The sequence below is a fragment of the Plutella xylostella genome, chromosome 27 (genome assembly GCF_932276165.1).
Source record: "Plutella xylostella chromosome 27, ilPluXylo3.1, whole genome shotgun sequence".
NCBI lineage: Eukaryota > Metazoa > Arthropoda > Insecta > Lepidoptera > Plutellidae > Plutella > Plutella xylostella.
This window is the reverse complement of record NC_064007.1, coordinates 3,698,490-3,718,007: the sequence shown is the minus strand read 5'-3', so window position 1 is coordinate 3,718,007 and position 19,518 is coordinate 3,698,490. Positions and strand designations below refer to the sequence as shown.

The 19,518-nt window shown below is 42.5% G+C and overlaps 2 protein-coding genes across 2 annotated transcripts in view; one reads left to right on the top strand and one right to left on the bottom strand.

The window, feature by feature from the left end:
• The window catches only part of LOC105390376 (ankyrin-1), an 84,414-nt gene extending 65,162 nt beyond the window's left edge, over positions 1-19,252 (top strand). The window contains exons 22-35 of the mRNA XM_048630889.1: positions 521-650; positions 2,511-2,699; positions 3,719-3,910; positions 4,293-4,447; positions 5,656-5,718; positions 5,972-6,098; positions 6,560-6,688; positions 12,062-12,154; positions 12,680-12,797; positions 13,797-13,885; positions 14,156-14,222; positions 14,316-16,634; positions 16,939-17,020; positions 17,760-19,252. Of these exons, the coding sequence (XP_048486846.1) occupies positions 521-650; positions 2,511-2,699; positions 3,719-3,910; positions 4,293-4,447; positions 5,656-5,718; positions 5,972-6,098; positions 6,560-6,688; positions 12,062-12,154; positions 12,680-12,797; positions 13,797-13,885; positions 14,156-14,222; positions 14,316-16,634; positions 16,939-17,020; positions 17,760-17,790 (3,784 nt within the window). The 3' untranslated portion in view covers positions 17,791-19,252. The remainder of the gene's footprint in view (positions 1-520; positions 651-2,510; positions 2,700-3,718; positions 3,911-4,292; positions 4,448-5,655; positions 5,719-5,971; positions 6,099-6,559; positions 6,689-12,061; positions 12,155-12,679; positions 12,798-13,796; positions 13,886-14,155; positions 14,223-14,315; positions 16,635-16,938; positions 17,021-17,759) is intronic.
• LOC105393897 lies at positions 9,639-11,786 on the bottom strand. Its single transcript, XM_011565721.3, has 2 exons — positions 10,621-11,786; positions 9,639-10,252 (listed from the first exon to the last, which is right to left on the bottom strand). Exons 1-2 carry the CDS (start codon positions 11,584-11,586, stop codon positions 10,247-10,249), a joined length of 972 nt encoding a protein of 323 aa, XP_011564023.1. The 5' UTR covers positions 11,587-11,786; the 3' UTR covers positions 9,639-10,246.
• Positions 19,253-19,518: the final 266 nt, after the last annotated feature.

Genomic DNA, 19,518 nt, shown 5'->3' with positions numbered 1-19,518 from the left:
CCCGCACTAGGCCAGCGTGGTGAACTAGGCCTAAAACCCTTCTTTTATTGAAAGGAGACCCATGCCCCAGCAGTGGGGACGTGATGGGTCGTGATGATGATGATTAATTCTGGCATCAGTTCAGTCCATCAGTATGGTCAGGGTTAGACTGACGTCAGAATTCAGTATGTTTTTTTTCTAAAATATTAAAACATGTGTAAGTATGTGTAATATGTATGGCTATCGAAATGGAACCATCAGGTGCGTAATAGATAGCAAAAAAGTCCATTCAATCGATACAACACTTTACCATCTACCGTCTGATCGCCGCGTACATTGCAAGACAAATGCCCCTTTCTTATGTTTTATTCTTGTTATACAACGGCTGTCTGGAATAGATCTTAGCTTTTAGCGCTAAGACCGTAAATTGTGCATCTCTGCTATTTAAGTGTGCAAATAAAGATTATTGTATTGTAAGATTTGTAAGATAACATACCAACTGAACACACTAACCTACGGCACTCTCTCCTCTCCATTCCAGGCCGGTGATCCTAGAGGTCCCTATCTACACGGCATCCTGCCCCGAGCGCGAGATCGTGATACTGCGCTCCGACACCGGCGACACCTGGCAGGACCACTACCTGCACCACGCCGACAACCCCATGATACAGGCGAGTTCACACTTGTGTACATAGATCTACACGTGGTCCGACACCGGCGACACCTGGCAGGACCACTACCTGCACCACGCCGACAACCCCATGATACAGGCGAGTTCACACTTGTGTACATAGATCTACACGTGGTCCGACACCGGCGACACCTGGCAGGACCACTACCTGCACCACGCCGACAACCCCATGATACAGGCGAGTTCACACTTGTGTACATAGATCTACACGTGGTCCGACACCGGCGACACCTGGCAGGACCACTACCTGCACCACGCCGACAACCCCATGATACAGGCGAGTTCACACTTGTGTACATAGATCTACACGTGGTCCGACACCGGCGACACCTGGCAAGACCACTACCTGCACCACGCCGACAACCCCATGATACAGGCGAGTTCACACTTGTGTACATAGATCTACACGTGGTCCGACACCGGCGACACCTGGCAGGACCACTACCTGCACCACGCCGACAACCCCATGATACAGGCGAGTTCACACTTGTGTACATAGATCTACACGTGGTCCGACACCGGCGACACCTGGCGGGACCACTACCTGCACCACGCCGACAACCCCATGATACAGGCGAGTTCACACTTGTGTACATAGATCTACACGTGGTCCGACACCGGCGACACCTGGCAGGACCACTACCTGCACCACGCCGACAACCCCATGATACAGGCGAGTTCACACTTGTGTACATAGATCTACACGTGGTCCGACACCGGCGACACCTGGCGGGACCACTACCTGCACCACGCCGACAACCCCATGATACAGGCGAGTTCACACTTGTGTACATAGATCTACACGTGGTCCGACACCGGCGACACCTGGCAGGACCACTACCTGCACCACGCCGACAACCCCATGATACAGGCGAGTTCACACACTTTACATAACGTCTATATCTTTATATCAATGATTTTTTTATGTGCGGACAGCTCATGCTAGGAGAGTTGATGATGTGATATTATAAATGCATATAATTATAAAACATAGATAAATAGGAAGGTTAGTTAGTTATATAAGCATATTCATAGTAGAATAGCACAAGCCTTACATTCAAGGTTTCCTACACGGCAACTAATCCTTCAGAGGCACTAACTAGACCTTCGTTGGCTTATTCAACCGTATCCGTCGGAGCGCGAGTCTTAGTATTGGAACGAAATGGTGATCCAACATTGTTTACCGTTTACTTTTATTATTAAACATTTATCATGGCGCACATACAAAAATACTGAGGACGTTGTAGATTTGCCTCAACTTGAGAATCGTCGAATAGAGCTAGACCAAGTATTCCTGTACAAATTGTTGCACAATGCCTTAGTTACGCCTTATCTTTTGGAAAATATAACTATTCGCTGTCCTAGAATTAGCAATAGACATAGAACCTTGTTCCACGTACCTCATAGAAGTACAAACTATGCTGCCAACACGTTTCTTTTGAGATCCTGTCGCCAATACAATAGTAACTTCGTAGATGTAGATTTGTTCCACCTCTCTTTCTGCCAATTCAAAAAATGTATAAAAACAGCACTAATTGATTTGTAACCTTCTCATGTTTGTCATTATTTCTTATGTGTAATTTTTGTTCATTTGTTATTTTACATTTTTAATGTTTTTGTTTTTGTTCACAATACTTTTAATGTGTGTTTTGAATCTGAGGAAACTTTGTTGGCATGAGTGTTAAATTTAATCCTTATACTAATTATTATTATTTTAAGCAGTTTGTTTCCCGAATAAATAAAACTAAAACTTTTCATACCGTTTTTTGTGTGACACATGACTATAGGAATGCTTTACGCAATTGATGAACTTCTAACTCATAAACCCTTCAACCCACAGGAGGCCCTAGCCAAAGAGCGTCTCGAACACGGCGCCTCAGGCGAATCACTCAACGCACTCGGCGAGCGAGTCACCCGCATACTCACGTGCGACTTCCCGCACTACCTGGCCGTGGTGTCCCGCGTGCGCCAGCAGGTGCACGCCGTGGGACCCGAGGGGGGCACGCTGCATAGCACCGCTATACCACAAGTAAGAAAAATTCTAATTATTTTCGTGAGAAAAGTAGGAAAGAAACGCTTTTTTGTGCGCATTTTGATTTACCGCCATCTATCGGCAGCAACCGGTACTACTTACTGGTACAGCGCGCAGAGGGTGGCGCTTCACGATTATGAGCTAAGGTCCATATAATAGCGCGCACCGCACGCCTCTAGACTAGTGCCCGTCATACAATCATGGTGCCACCTCACCGCCACCTAGCGGCAGTCTCCGGCACTACTAGGTCGCTAAGAGCGTGTATACTCACGTGCGACTTCCCGCACTACCTGGCCGTGGTGTCCCGCGTGCGCCAGCAGGTGCACGCCGTGGGGCCCGAGGGGGGCACGCTGCATAGCACCGCTATACCACAAGTAAGAAAAAATTTTTAAAAAAAATATCTAATTGTGCTTTACCGCCATCTATCAAAAGTCTTCGGTACTACTTAAAAGGGTAGCGTTTAAAAAAGCGTATTTTGCATTTACCGCCATCTATCGGCATTCCCCGGAACTACTTGCTGGCATTAGCGTCCATGAATGCCGCTTCAACGCCGTCTAGCGGCCGTATCCGGCACTACTAGGTCGCTAAGAGCGTGTATACTCACGTGCGACTTCCCGCACTACCTGGCCGTGGTGTCCCGCGTGCGCCAGCAGGTGCACGCCGTGGGACCCGAGGGGGGCACGCTCCATAGCACTGCTATACCGCAGGTGAGAAAAGTACTTTTTTGCGTATTCTGATTTACCGCCATCTATCGGCAGTCTTCGATTATGCTTGTAGCTACACCGCAGGTAAAGAAGGAAAAAGTTAATTATACATATAGAGCGCAACCAAGGAGCCTAGCTCACCGACACGACTTTACTAGTAGCTATTAGCATCAATTCCCTACATCTGTGCGTATTTCAATCCGCTGCCGCGCTCTTTTCCGTGTATGCTCAATCTAACTATAACAAAAAAAACTAGTAACCTGTACTAGTAACATTTCAAGACATTTTCAAACCACAATTTCCTCCTTCCAGGTCCAAGCCCTGTTCCCGCCATCAGCTCTGACTAAGCGCATCCGAGTCGGGCTCCAAGCCCACGGCTGCGACCCGCTAGCGGCTCGTTTACTGCCAAGATCAGCCTCCGTCGCGCCAGTGATCACTGTGGAGCCACGACGCAGGAAGTTCCATACCACGATTACACTGACTTCGCCGTTGCCGCCTCCTCAGGTTAGTGGTGACCCCGACGTGATATAGGTATATACAGAGTATAAATAAATTACATGCAAGTGCATTCGGGTCTAGTGTAGGTATACCCCCTTATTCATAAATAAAGTAAGTGGACGCTTTAGCTATCGAACTGTTTTGTCCCACTCGTTAAAGTAGAAATTGTTCTCTGTAAGAGAGTGACGAAACAGTTCTGTAGCTAAAGCGTCTACTAACTTTTTTAACGAGGAAGACAGCGAATCGCTACATTTCTATTCGTAGACATAAACATAGTTGAAACTACTCCATCAAAATTTCAGCTCATACCTATGCATTCAATTCCAACTGCCAAACTTTCAACAGTCTTTATTTCCACCTCCAACTAACCTCCACTCTACCTCCCCAGGGCGCCCCCGGCGACAAGCAAGTCTCGGGCAACCTGCGGCTCCTCTGCTCCATCATGGGCGGGCAGGCGCGGGCCGTGTGGGAAGATGTCACCGGCTCCACGCCGCTCACTATTATTGGGGATTGCGCCTCGTTCACCACCACTGTTTCGGCTAGGTGAGTGGAATGTTGATGTTTGTGAAACTGTTACAAAAGAAGCTAGGTGAGTGGGACAATAGATATGTAATTGTGTAGGCAACTGCAGCAAAAGAAAGCATTAAATAGATCGTAGGTATGACACCTAACGGATAAGATAAGATAAAATGCTCTTTATTACACTCAAACAGAAACAGTATTACAAACATGAAAAGAAAACTACAAACGGATTGTTAAACGGCGTCAGTAACACAGATAAAATGGACGCACTCGTGTGGATTTCTACAAATAACAGCGAATGCGATGCCGAACGGTGGACTCGCAATAGTAGGCTGGATAAATAGTAGCTATAAGCTGTCAGAAAGAATGAAAAACAATAAAGTTTCAACATGATCTCGGGCAACCCGCGCCTCCTCTGCTCCATCATGGGCGGGCAGGCGCGGGCCGCGTGGGAAGATGTCACCGGCTCCACGCCGCTCACTATTATAGGGGATTGCGCCTCGTTCACCACCACTGTTTCTGCTAGGTGAGTGGGTGAATGATGTTTAGTGTAACTTTACAAAAGAAGCTAGGTGAGTGGAAGATAGATATGTAATTGTATAGGCAACTGCAGCAAAAGAAAGCATTAAATAGATCGTAGGTAGGTAGGTAAACGGCGGCGGTGGGTTAAACGGCGTCAGTAAAGCCGATTAAATGGACGCACTCGTGTGAATTTCTACAAATAATACTGAATGCTGTTTACCTTGACTAAGCAAAAATAGTAGGTGGGATAAATAGTATGCTGTCACAAACAATTCTAAAGTTTTATACTCATTATGCAATCATCGGGATGGACCTCTGTAAATGGCAACGTGTCTAGATCAATTCAGTATTAATTCTTCATGTTTTAATAATAATAATAAATATGTGGGGACATCTCACACACGGCCATCCGACCCCAAGCTAGGCAGAACCTGTGTTATGGGTGTCGGACAGCTGATATATCTACACAAATACATAGATAGATAGATACTAAATATAAATATTAACACCCAAGACCCGAGTACAAATATTTGTCTTTAAACAAATATCTGCCCCAGCCGGGAATCGAACCCGGGACCTTCGGCATAGCAGTCAGGGCCACTAACCACTACGCCATTCTGTCGTCTTATTTGTGTAACAAGTAGGTATAGTGTTTTAAAATGTTGTTGTAATTTTTCTTGTATTTATTAGTAAATACTTTGTTGCAGGTTCTGGCTGATGAACTGTCAGAATGTGAGCGAAGCGACCAAACTGGCCACCGATCTCTACAGGTACAACATGAGTTTCAGACTACATACAATAAATTGATGATTAAAATATCACCGTAAATACTTATGCATGAAAACATGTCTTCAAGACATTCCCGGTCTTGCCCTGAGCACTACATTCAATTTATGGACACAATGTAAACAAGATGTTTACTAACTCTATCGCTATCAACATGATGTATAACGCCTTATAAATGTATTTTCCTTCACTTCATGACAAAAATATGATTTAATACATACCTTCTCCATATCACAGGGAGATGCTCCTAGTCCCGTTCGAGGTGCGCCTGGTGGTGCTCGGCAAGAGACTAGACGCACTCGAGGGCCGCCTTCTCGTGCTGCACATCACCGACAGATACGCCTACGAGACTCTGCTGCAGCAGGTTAGATAATGTGTTTATTGATTAGTCACTTCAGCATGCAAATTTTATAAAATATGTCGTTATTATTGTCTCTTTCATGAGCTCTAGTTCCGGTGCCTTCTTTGAAGCGATGCTTTCGCGTGTTTGCGATACAGTCGAGATACTGATACTGTAGCGTGTTAATTTGGGTTAGTATCGCTTGTGTAGCACTGTAATGTAAATTAAACTAAAACTCGTTTGTGTAGTAATGCTGTTGAGTATCGAAACACGCTACAGCATCGCTATCGCTACACAAATCCCCCAAATATATTCTTGTGCCACACCGAAAAGAAAATGCGTATAAATAGCAAATACATTGAAAACTTAGTCCTCATTAAAAAATGTTAAGAACTATGTAAACAAAGTTTGTCATATTTTTTCCATAAATAGAAAGATTTGTTTCTCATAATCATAACTAATAAAACATTATTTTTTCCCCACAGGAACACTACACGGAGGTAGCTCACTCCACAGCAGTGCGTCTGCTGGACGGCAAGGACGTGCACCTGGAGTTCAGCGGGAACCTGCTGCCCGTCACCAAGTGCGGCACACAACCCACCTTCAAGTTTGAGGTACATTTGCCAAATTTACAACTGCAGGTTTTACACTCATCATGCACCTCACAGGAGCACTACACGGCGGTGCATCTGCTGGACGTATTATAAATGCAACGAATAACTATAGGTCACATAAAAAATGTACCTTGAGTTGAGGGAACACCTTCAATTTCCAACTGCAGGTTTTACACACAGTCGGGTTGCCCACTTACCCGACAACTCTCTCAGCACAAGCTTACTTGTGTTGGTTTCCACCAACCCGCACTAGGCCAGCGTGGTGGACTAGGCCTAAAACCTACCTAATAGCAGGGCTATACAGGGTGATGCAACACCAAACAAATTTTTACAATATGGATTTTTGTACCGGCGGCACGCAAAAAACTGATCCAAGGTGTCGATTTTCAGCAAATTTATAAAAGTGTCAATATCTCGAAAATTATCGAGTTTTTACTAAGGTCATATTGTGATATTCTGGCCTCTCATGAGCTGACCTATCGGCCTTTAAGCCCTTTAAGGGATGACGTTGACTTTTGGGACACCCTGTATAGTGTTGCAGTTTTTAAATTGATTAAATGTTAAGCGGTACCTGAAGTAAATTAAACAACGTCTTATGTACATTACGGTTTATTCCAGAATGAATCATATATGGCCCCTACCCACACAAGCTCCTTTATTACTAATCTATATCTACCTACATTACATACACTACAATCCTCTCCACTTAAATAACAGTATACTCTTAATAAACTTACTTAATTAAATTTAATCATATACTTAAGTGATCACTAAACTTAACTATTATACTTACTTACTACTTGTTATACATATATAATACTAAACCATTATTTATATACAGGATTCTGATTACGAGTACTTCGTATAGGTTTCGCGGTAGGCGGAGACTGTGGTAGATTCACTGTTGTACTAGGCGTAGGCGATTTTGTAACCGTGTGATCCGTGTTATCAATGCTATCACTTAGCGAAGGACTATAGTCGCAGGCACCGCTCACCCTCGGCCCTGAATCACGACGCCGAACCGGATCGCAAGGCGGAGGTGCAACACTTAAGGACGACCTCTGCCTTAGTTGGTCAATATGTCTATGTGTCTCAGAACCATCTTCCCTACGGACAGTATAGTCAGTAGTGCCTAACCTCTCTGACACTTCCCCCGCAACCCACTTTTTACCCGGTTGGTATTGCCTACACCATACTGTATCGCCTGCCTTTAGCTCCCTGACACTACCCCCTGCACCCTCGACCTGACTACGCTGAGCTCTCAACACCTTTTTTTCCCTATCTGGCTTTATTACATCAAGTCTAGTTCTCAACGAACGCCCCATTAAAATTTGCGCTGGGCTATCCCCCGTTGTGCAATGCTCGGTGTTACGATAATGTAGTAAAAACTTCTGTAATGCCATTGATACATTCGAATTTTCCAATTTCGCCTTTTTTATAACTTTCTTAAGCGTTTTAACCGCATTCTCGGCAGCCCCGTTTGAAGCGGGATGATAAGGTGCGGAAAATATGTGGTCTATCCCGTTTGACCTTGTGAATAATTCGAACTCAGTGCTCGAGAATGGCGGGCCGTTATCGGAAATGATTTGTTTACACAACCCAAATTGCGCAAAAAGTTGACTTAACTTCTCAATGGCGTGCGTCGCGCCAGTGCTAGGCACCGCAAAGATTTCCATCCATTTAGAGGTAGCATCGACTACCACTAAGTACAACTGATTGAATATTGGACCCATGTAATCAACATGGAGCCTGGTCCACGGCCGGCCGTGCCAAGGCCACGGGCTCGGCTGGTGCGCGCGCGGCGCGTCGCTCTCGGCCGCGCACACCGCGCAGGCGCGACACGTCGCCTCGACACCTTCATCCACCCCCGGCCACCATACATAACTACGCGCTATACTTTTGGTTTTAACGATTCCCATATGTGGCTCGTGTAACTCTGCTAACACTTTTTTTTTACAGCTTTCAGGGATGACCACTCTGTGGCCCCACATAATGCAACCCATTTCTACATAAAGTTCGTTCCTGCGATTGAAATAAGGTTTCACGCTTTGAATTTCAATCTCCTGCGGCCAGCCGTCGTTTATAAAACTAACGACTCTGCTCAAAATTGGGTCCCTGGCCGTCTCCCTTTTAATCAATGAAGCATCTAATAATAATGCGTCTTGTACTTGATGTAAGTAGGTTTGCTCGGGTATCTGATTGTTAGGATATTCTTTAACCTTTAATGGTAATCGCGAAAAACCGTCTGCTATATTTTCTTTCGTTGTGACATACTCAATGTCATAGCTATAAGCCGAAAGTATGACCGCCCACCTTTGTAATCTACTCGCGGCCATAGGTGGTACGCCGGATTTTGATCCAAAAATACTAACTAATGGTTTGTGATCCGTTCTAAGTAAAAACTTTCTACCGTACAGATATTGGTGAAACTTTTTAAGGCTGACTATAATCGCTAAAGCTTCCCGCTGTATCTGAGCGTAATTTTTTTCCGCGTCGCTAAGCGTCCTAGACATGTACGCGACGGGGCGCTCCCCGCGCGCGCCCGGCTGCGTGAGCACTCCGCCTACCCCCTGCCCGCTTGCGTCGCACGTTAAGATTAACGGTTTATCCTCATCGTAGTGTGCTAATACCTCCGAGCTAGCTAGGACCCTTTTAATTGTATCAAAAGCCTCCTTGCACCTAGTACTCCATACCCAACTAACATCTTTTTTTAATAATTCATACAATGGTGCTAATATCTGACTCATATTTTTGATAAATTTGCCATAAAAATTAACCAGACCCAAGAATGACCTTAATTCGGCTACGTTTTCTGGTGGCGCCATCTCCACCATTGCTTTAACCTTCTCCGGATCGGTTTTGATACCGTCTTTTGATATTATATATCCGAGGTATTTCACCTCGTCCACCATAAACTCGCATTTATTTTTCTTCAATTTTAATCCATTTTCTGACAATCTACGCAGGACCTCCTCTAACGATTTTAGATGTTCCTCAATATTCCTACCTCCTACGATGACGTCATCGATGAAAACCCCCGTGAAAGGAATGCCTTTTAGCAAATTTGAAAGGGTCCGCTGAAATATCCCCGAACTGGATGATAGGCCATACACGAGCCGTTTGTACCTATAGAGACCTCTATGTGTGTTTACTACCGTATATTTTGCTGACTCATCGAGTTCCAGCTGATTGTACGCTTGGGATAAATCGCATTTACTGAATATAACCGACTTATTCAAGGTCATTAATAAGTCATCGAACCTAGGCAACGGATATCTATCGACCAACAAGGCAGGGTTAAGCGTGATTTTATAATCCGCGCATATTCTAAGTCCACCGTCCGCCTTACTCACCGGCACCAGCGGCGTGGCCCAGTCCGAGCAGTCCACCGGCTCGATGACGCCGTCCCGCAGCATGGCGTCGAGCTCGGCGTCCACGCGCTCCTTGAGCGCGAAAGGCAGCGGGCGCGCGCGGCAGAACACCGGCACCGCGTCCTCCCGCACCCGCAGCCTCACCTTCCCGCCAGTGAATCTACCCAGTCCGCCGCTGAATAGCTCCTTATGTCTGGAAAGTAACATGTTCAATTCTTTACCATCTGCCAATTGATTACATTGTTCAACCATATCTGTGCTTGTTAACAAAGGCACCTTCAACTCAGTTAACCAATGCCTGCCCAATAGCGATGTAGTACCACCTTCAATTACAAAGAGCTCTAATTGTTTTGTTATGTTGCCCCATTTAACATTAGGCTTAATTAAACCTAAGGGACGTACTCTGCTACCATCATAGAATTTTAAAACTAAATTATAGCTTTCCAACTGCCTATTACTAAACAAGGAATCATATGTTTCCTTACTCATACAACTTATGGCCGATCCTGTATCTAATTCCATACGTAATCTATGGCCATCTACATTTATGGGTAAACTCACCGGCTTGTAGCCACTCAAGCAGAGTTGGTTTAACTCCTCTTCACATTCTGCTGAGTCATCCTCTTCCTGGGCGGGTACTCCTTCATCTAGATGATGCAGAGATTTGCTCTGTTTGTATCCTCTGTTTCCCGCCCATCTGTGTCCGGCGCGCTCCGCCCACGCGGGGCATACACGCCGTAGGTGGCCTTCTTTACCGCATTTACTGCAGATTGCCCTTCTGAATCGACAGTCTTTTATCCCGTGGCTGCGTGCGCCGCACGCCTCACACTGAGCTGATTGATCAGCACTTCGAGCCGTGTCCGGCGAAGCCCATCTCCGCGCCCCACTAGGCCCGCGGCCGTAGGAGCCCTGCGCCGCCGAGCCGGATGGCCCGCGCGCCCGCGATGACGTCAGCGCATGTACCGCGCTGTTGCTATGGGCTGAGGCGCCGCCGCCCCCTGCACCCATGACCTCCACCGACGCCGCATCGCGCTCCGCCGCCTCCAGTGAACACGCAATCTTAACAGCTTGGCTGAAACTCAGACTGTCCTCCGCAAAAAGTCGTTGTCTAATTACGTCACTTTTTAAACCACATACTAACTGGTCCCGTAAATTGTCCTCTAAGTTAGCACCGAAATCACACTCACTTGATAACTTTTTAAGCTCCGTGTAATAATCTTTAACACTTTCGCCGCACGATTGCCTCCTTTGTCTGAACCGGTAACGCTCCGCCATTATGGAAACCTTTGGTTGCAGGTGATCTTTCAACGTGGAAACAATTACATTGTATTTTGTTGATGATGGCTTCCCTGGGCTTAATAAATCGCTCAATAGCGCGTACGCCGTATCACCAATGACCGTGATAAGCATAGGCACTCGATCCTTTTCTTCAATTTTGTTGATTTGGAAATACATTTCCAATCGCTCCACGTACCTCGCCCAGTTGCCACTCGCGACATCAAACTCGCCGATTCTCCCCACCGACATTGTTGTGATTCGATGCCCAGCTGATTCGTAAATAATTCTAATTACTTATACTGAAATGCTTCCGCGATATCGTTGAAAATCCTCGTTAGCCAATGAAGTAAATTAAACAACGTCTTATGTACATTACGGTTTATTCCAGAATGAATCATATATGGCCCCTACCCACACAAGCTCCTTTATTACTAATCTATATCTACCTACATTACATACACTACAGTACCTATTTTCCGAAAGATCATAAATCAATGCCATCTATGATTTAGTTTTTGTGGCACTTATGAAGTATTTAGCTTATTATAAAATTAGAGATTTAACTGCCGTACCATATACATATACTCTACATTTCAATGTATGTGTCTACACACCTTTTGGATTAATATGTAGAAGTTTATTTAGAATTAAGTTAGGTAAGGTTAATCCGTTGCGTGTCCCTCAAATAAAATACAAATAGGTCATATTTAAATGTAATTTGCAGGCGTTCAAAGACAACCGCGTGGAGTTCACGGTGCGCGTGAAGCACCAGGGCGAGCCCGCCGCCGGACGCGTCTACTTCATGAACGAACCCAAGGTATGTATTATACATTATACATGTGTCTAGTACAGTCTAGGGCAGAGATTTATTTGGCACGTGAACCGCAAAACCTACAAACATCCGATTATACTGTAATAAATTCATAATATGTAAAATGGTCTGAAGTATTTACAGCATTCCCTTTGAGGCTGTATAGTCACTCTGAGAGCGGTTTCATTGCCACAGATGATACATTATGTACATATGTACAATTATAAGAGTTGAACCAAGCCGTGCCGTGCTGACAAAACTTTAAATTCGTTGTTTCAAAATCACCCTATCAGCGTTTCTAAATGAAATTGTGCCTTCAGAATCGAAATAACGTAATAAACGAAAAATAACAATACAGAAATTCTAAATTTAGTGCTGTCAAAACCTTAATTTTCCTTATTTAAAATTCGACTCTATGATTGTTTCCGTAAATATCATTTTATGCTACCAATTTTTGTTAGTTTGACAGCGTTAAAATTAGAATTTCTGCCTTCAGAATCGACATCATTGACACCTAATTTCCCTGTACAGGTGGCGAAGGGCGAACAGTCGCAGACGCCGGCGTGCGTCCTAGACATTGCGCTGCCGGAGCGCATCGCGCCGCGCGCCGGCCAGAGCCACGCCGACTGTCTCCACCTCGACCAGTCTGGTAATTGTCACTGATTTACTTTATGGACACCCTTATTCACTTATTTGTGGCATAGGGCTGGGCCCATTATTTTAGTGTTAGTAAAGGCCTTCGGTCTTATTCATAAAAAGTTACGGGAGACCTATAGGCCTGCTATAAGCAAATGTCAAAAAAACTTTATTCATAAACGATCAATAGCGCTAAAGAACTCTCCAACTGATTCGTAAAACCTTGATATGCTAAAGTTGGCTGGACCCTACTATACACCTTCCGTAAACCTCCTATTGTACAAAAACATGGCGGCCGGTCAACAGCTGTTCTGCTTTATTGACGATTTGACATTTGTTGTGAGTTAATATTTGCTGAAAATAAGTTGCCATGGTAACGTGATTTTTTTTTTTTTTGTGGGTTTTGGCTTGACCACTGCGCCTTTAAGCCAACGTAAACTTTTTTAAGTGCCGCGCCGTGGCTAACATAGATAATAGAGATTGATAAATGAATGAAAGTTTTCGCTATTTTTGTTTATGGTTTCGTCAGACCGGCAACTTAATAGGGTAAATGTCAAAATTTTTGGTCTGTGAAATCTATTAGCATCACTATAGTTATTGAAGGTTTACGGAACGATTATGAATAGAGATTTTTATGAAACCTCAAATAGGCTTAAAGTATTCCGTAGCTATTGAGCTCAGTAAACCTACTTTAAGGTTTTTTTATGAATAAGACCGTTAAAGTGTTCCGTAACTATTGAGCTCAGTAAACCTACTTTAAGGTTTTTTTATGAATAAGACCGCTTGTATTTTATCTCATTTATTTTATCAGAACAACATATTTGACATCACTCATGACAAGTAGCGTCACAAAGATTCAATACATTGAAGGTCAGATGTTAAGATTCATTTTTATCTATTTGAAATAAAACAGCGACTTACTAAGGCCCGCCATATTGTGCAATAGTTCAATAAAATACATAATAACGCAACGTTCGTTTTTCTAATGAAATGTGTTATTATTTATTATCAGGCTTCGACGCGTTGAACGACGAGTTGAGCTGGGAGCACAACAGCAGCCTCGGGCCCGCCTCGCTGCCGCACCAGGGCATGAACGGACACGTGAGTCTATTGCATTACTACATATGTATATAATCACTACATAGCACAAAGCAAATTAAGTCGCTTTTCACGTATGTTTGACTGTATGCTTAGATCTTTACACAACCGATTTTGAAACGGATTTTTTAAATAGATTGTGAGTTATGAGGAAGGTTCCGCATTGCGAACAGTTCCTTATAACTGTTATTTCGAAAATAGTTATTAGTTTGGTACCTTCCTATTTATGTATGTGTAAGTTTGTAATATTATAACTGTTGTTATTTTTTTCAGAGCAAAGTCATCACTATCACAAACGGCGATGTCAAACATCACGACGCTAACGACACTAAACCAAAAGGTATAGATTATATTTTCTTTTGTCTAGAAAGTTCCTTTGTATCTTTTGCATTAATTATTTTACAATATTATTAACCAATGGATTTATTTCTAGCCAACGGTGACTCCCACCACGTAGACTCCAACAACATCAAGGCCACATTCGACTCAGACGAAGACAAAACTCCGCACAACACTCTAGAGAAAGGCAAAAAGAAAGACCTCATCATCTCGGACAAACTGAGACAAACACTGAACTTCGACGACGACGCAATGATGGAGCCGCCACAGCCGAAGCCCAGAGAAGACAAGAAAAGCCCCCCCAAAGCCGCCCCTAGACACATCAAGGAAGACATCCTCGATCAAGTCAACGACATGTTCGCAGATCTACAACAGAAACCGAGGCAAAAGGAAGATGTTGAAAGCACGGTTTACAGCACAAAGTTAGTTGTCGACGAAACTGACAGGCCACTGCAGGATATCAAGGAAGAGCAGTACGAAAACATGCAGCCCGTGGTCACACCCGGATGTGCCATCAAATCTGATCCGTTTATAAAGTACTCGGGCTGTTGCGATGGCAAGAACAAAGCGCACAAACACACAGAGGAAGAAACATCGAACTTAGTCGACAGAATAGAACATGAGGCTTTCACACAGAAAGAGAAACTAAAAGAGCTGGACGACAGAGCACAAAATGAATTGGACGATGGATTACAGAAGATACAACAAGAAAAAGACAACGTTCAACTGAAATCCAATAAGATAATCGAAGATTTGAAGGACCAAAGTGAGAAAGTTAAAACTGACTTCGAAAGCAAGGGACTTGGTTTGCTAGCTGATGCTAAACAAGGTTTCGACCATGGATCCTTTTTGGCAAATGAAAGGACGCATACAGCACTGCATTTAGCTGAAGAAACTAAAAATGGGGTTGCGTCAGACTTGGAAAAAGCTAGATCGTCAGCTGAAAAGTCACTGAATGATGCAAAACAGACAATTAAAGAGAAGGCCGATTCAGTAGAAAAGGACCTCAAAGAAGGACTTAACAGTGCCGAATCTAGTCTAAGCGAATCATTAGATGATAGTGTGAAGAAAGCTAACAAAAAGAAGAAGAAGGGTAAAGGGTTCATATCCGGTCTCGTCAACAACGTGTTCGGACAGAAAGACAAGATCGAGAATGATGTTAAAGGAAAGATAGCCGAAGGGAAAGACACAGCCAATGACTTACTCGAACAGGCTTCAGCGAAGAAAGATGAAATAAAAGAATCTGCAAACAAAAAACAAGAAGAAGTCAAAGAGGCAGTTTCCAAGAAACAAGAAGAGTTGAAAGATACCGTTTCAAAGACAACTGAAGACGTATCGAATGCTGTGTCAAAGAAACAAGATGAAATCCAAAAGGCTGTGAGTCAACAGAAGGAACAGTTAACAGATGCAGTTTCCAGAAAGGAACAAGAATTAAAAGAAGCTGCTGCCAAGAAAGAAGAAGAATTAAGACATGCTGCTTCCGAAGTTACTGACGCTATCTCGGAGAAGAAAAACGAGCTGAAAGAAAAAGCTTCCAAGAAACACGTCGAAATAAAAGAAGGTGCTGAACACTTGGCCCAAAGCGTTCAAGACAAAAAGGACGAAGTAGCCAACCAATTGCAGAGCAAAAAGGACGAACTACTAGACGATGCTGAAAGCCACATGGACAAAATACGCAAGGAGGCTGAACAAACCACTGACGAAATCAAAAGATCCGCCGAAGAGGCTCTGAACTCCGCTGCAGCGAAGAAAGGACAACTCCAATCAAACTTCAACAACAAAGTCAACGACATCAAAGAATCTGGCAAAGAATCGCTGCAGAAAGCGAGCGACAAACTCAACGACATCGAAAAGTCTTCGAAGGAGTCGTTCGAGAAAGCCCAAGACGCCGCCTTGAGTTCTTTCGGTAAACTCGAAAGTTCTGCCAAGGACCACGCGCTTGAGGCTCAAGACACCTTCGACGATCTGCAGAGTGCGTCCAGAGACACGTACGCCAGTTTCCAAGACGATGTTCACGGACTGGAGGGTTCCGCACAAGACACGCTGCGCAGCTTTCAGAGTTCCGCCGGCAACACTTTCGACAGTCTAGAAGATTCGGCTCGGGAAGTGTTCACAAATGTCCATGGTCAGGCTGAAATAGCCGAAGATAAGTCGAAGGAGTTGTTTGGAGACGCCAAAACGTCCTTTGAAGGTTTCCAGGTTTCGGCTGATAATAAACTAGAGGAGATTAAAGGTGGAGTGAAGAGTACGATGGATGAAGCAGGGGACAGGCTGAGAGAGACAGGAGATGGCGTGGCGGCGGGAGTGAAAGAGACAGAGAGTGCTGTGGCGGACGCGGTCGCGAGCCAGGCCGACAACTTCACGAGCAACTTGAATAACTTGGGCAATGACGTGTTCGGTCTTTCGGGGAAAGGTTGGTAGTTTTATTTTAACTTGATAAAAAAAGAGATGAACTTTACATTTTAACGTGTGTCCTATCTGAGGGAACGCACATTCCCAAGTTTTCTAGCTCGATTTAATCTAAATCAGTACAGTAATTTTTAAAAATTGTGATAAATATTTTAACAGTTATTTTTACTAATAACTGGTTTGTGACTACATACGGTTAGGTTATTTTATATGAAGCGAAAGACAGAAGTTGGCTATATAAGTGCTTCTGCATCTAGGCTTTAGAGTTGCTATAATTACTAGTAACTACAATCACGTAATATTTTCAGGATTCATGAAAGACTCGAGCTCCAAGCTGCTGGAGTCGGAGAAGGCGCAGTCCACGCCCTCGCCACAGAAGAAGGGATCCGGGTAAGAACACTTTCTAAATTCATCTTGACACTTATTACATAAATATGTATTACTTCTAAACACGATTACAAAATTTACATGAAACAATTGATAAAAAGTAATATCACCGTCATGTAGGAGTATTTTTTTGCAAGTTTTCCATTGGTTCATAATGATTTATTGCATAACAATAATATTGCAATAATGATTATCACTCTTACCAGAGAACTAAACGGACAAAAAATAAATGTTTAGTGCTGTTAAAAATGTTATGTGTCTGTCAAATACCATACCAAACACCCGCTAAACCAGGTTTTAGTAATACAGTATGTTTCATGTGACTTCTAATCGTGTTTACAATGAATTTAGATGTCGTAGTGTAAATAATATCACTCTGTGAAGCACCCAACTAATTGCTACTCTTGAAACGTTAATTCTCATCTATTCACTAAATGCATTGTACAAATGCATAAGGTACCTATTACACCACATTTCAGACATCTTTCTGAAAACTTTGAAACATGAAGTCTATATTTGGACTGTCTAAATTATTATGTAGAAACTATTTTGAATGTAATCAAATTATTAAACAAATCAAAATTCATAATTAATTGGTCTCACAGCAGCTGTTTGATACCTAATTGGCGATTTATAAAATCTACATTTCTTCCCCATTGGCTAGTTTCAAAACGCCAGTTTCTCAGTTTTCCCTCGACCTAATCCCACTGTCACGACTAACATCACCCGCACCGTCTTACAGGATACCCAAATTGAAGAAGAAGAAGAAGTAAATGTACGAGCGATAGAAACGAAACGTCACGATGTATGATCTATTTTAACTATAGTTGTCTATGTGCGATGTGCATTTACTGTTTTTACTACAGCAATCATGGAAAAGTTTCAGTAATACATTCTCTATAATAAATATAGAAGTGTTTTCTGCGACTAAATTAAAAACAGTTAATGCAACTCGTTTATAAGTGGGACCGCGTTCAGATATTAGCGTTGCGTAGAGCACCATGCCTTACACAAGGTACAAACGAAGAATTATGATTAAATATTAATATTTAGTAGGTCTGTACGTAGGAATGTAAGTTAATGTTCGGACGCGGTCTCTGAAGCACCACAAACAACATCTCGTAACCACATGGTGTTTTATTTGTAAACTTTTTATTAATTTATTGTTGTTACGTAGTCATTATGTACAAAAGGCAATTTGTTCCAGTGTTGCGATCTATGTATTCTTCACTATGTAAAGAGTGTATGTGTGGTTAGCAATGTATGAGTGTACACTTATCAATTAATTTTAACATGACATGTAATGTTAGGCTCGAACACACAGTTGAGATTTAAAAATAAATTGATCTGTGTGTCTATAGCTTTAGTTTGAGTAACAAAAGTAATATATTACAGAACACTATAGAAGTTAATTGAATTGTTTTTATATTTTATTTTTATGTTGAAATCATCCAATCTTGCCGTGACATTTTTTTGTTAAAATTCTGGACATCGATCAGTTTTTAGAAATATTTTTTGACGTTTTTTGGACAAAACTTAAGTTGCACTTTTTCTACTTATATTTCCTACTTAGGTATTTATTAATATTTTATATCAGTGAATGTGCATTTTATAATACTTTATTTTAAGTGTTTCATATCAGTGTTGCATAATTTATACAATTTTAACTGTGTTTTCATTGATATGTCATAATTTTACATTGCTTTGTACAGACTTTAATTTACAAAAACAAGTATAATTTCGTGATATATTGTAATAATCATTTTAATAATGTAAACGTGCTTTCTACAGTTCGATTTCTTTATTATTTTAGTAGCGAGCCTACTAAATAGATCTGCTAGTTTTATTTATTTTTGGATTAATTTGCTGTTTCATCAACTTGCTAAATACCTATGTCATCTCATTGATTTTAAGTGATAACTAAAATTATGTCATTTACCACGTTGTTGAAACTATTTTTATCTTGAACACGCTTTCAATGTTACAAAGCGCCCAATATCTATCTATATCTACCCCACATTAACTGTCAATTGAACATGGAATGCCATTTTAAACATGATTGGCGCATACCATTGACCAATCAGCTGCTCGGATCTAGCAGATTAGCTAGCGGCATTGCTCACTTCACAGTTAATATGGAGGAATTGTGAACATGCATGTCTTATCAATGCAAGCAATGCTTGTGATGTGTAAACTTGTTACATATAAGAGATTATATGAAAAGTATTCTAGAGACTTGGCTGTGTTTTCTTTTATTTGCCCTTAAGTTGCTACCTAAAGCAGTAGGTATAGGTGGCGCCATCTATCCATGTATTTATATACCAGTGCATATATTTCATATACTTGCATTTGCGGTGCCTCAATGAGATACGGTTTATTAGGCATATTGACAGTTCTTCACTGAATAGAATTTTTAAGCAGATTAACTTTATACATAAAAAAAATATTACTTAATGTTTATTTCCGTGAATGTGTTAGCACCGCACCATAGCACAACTTCA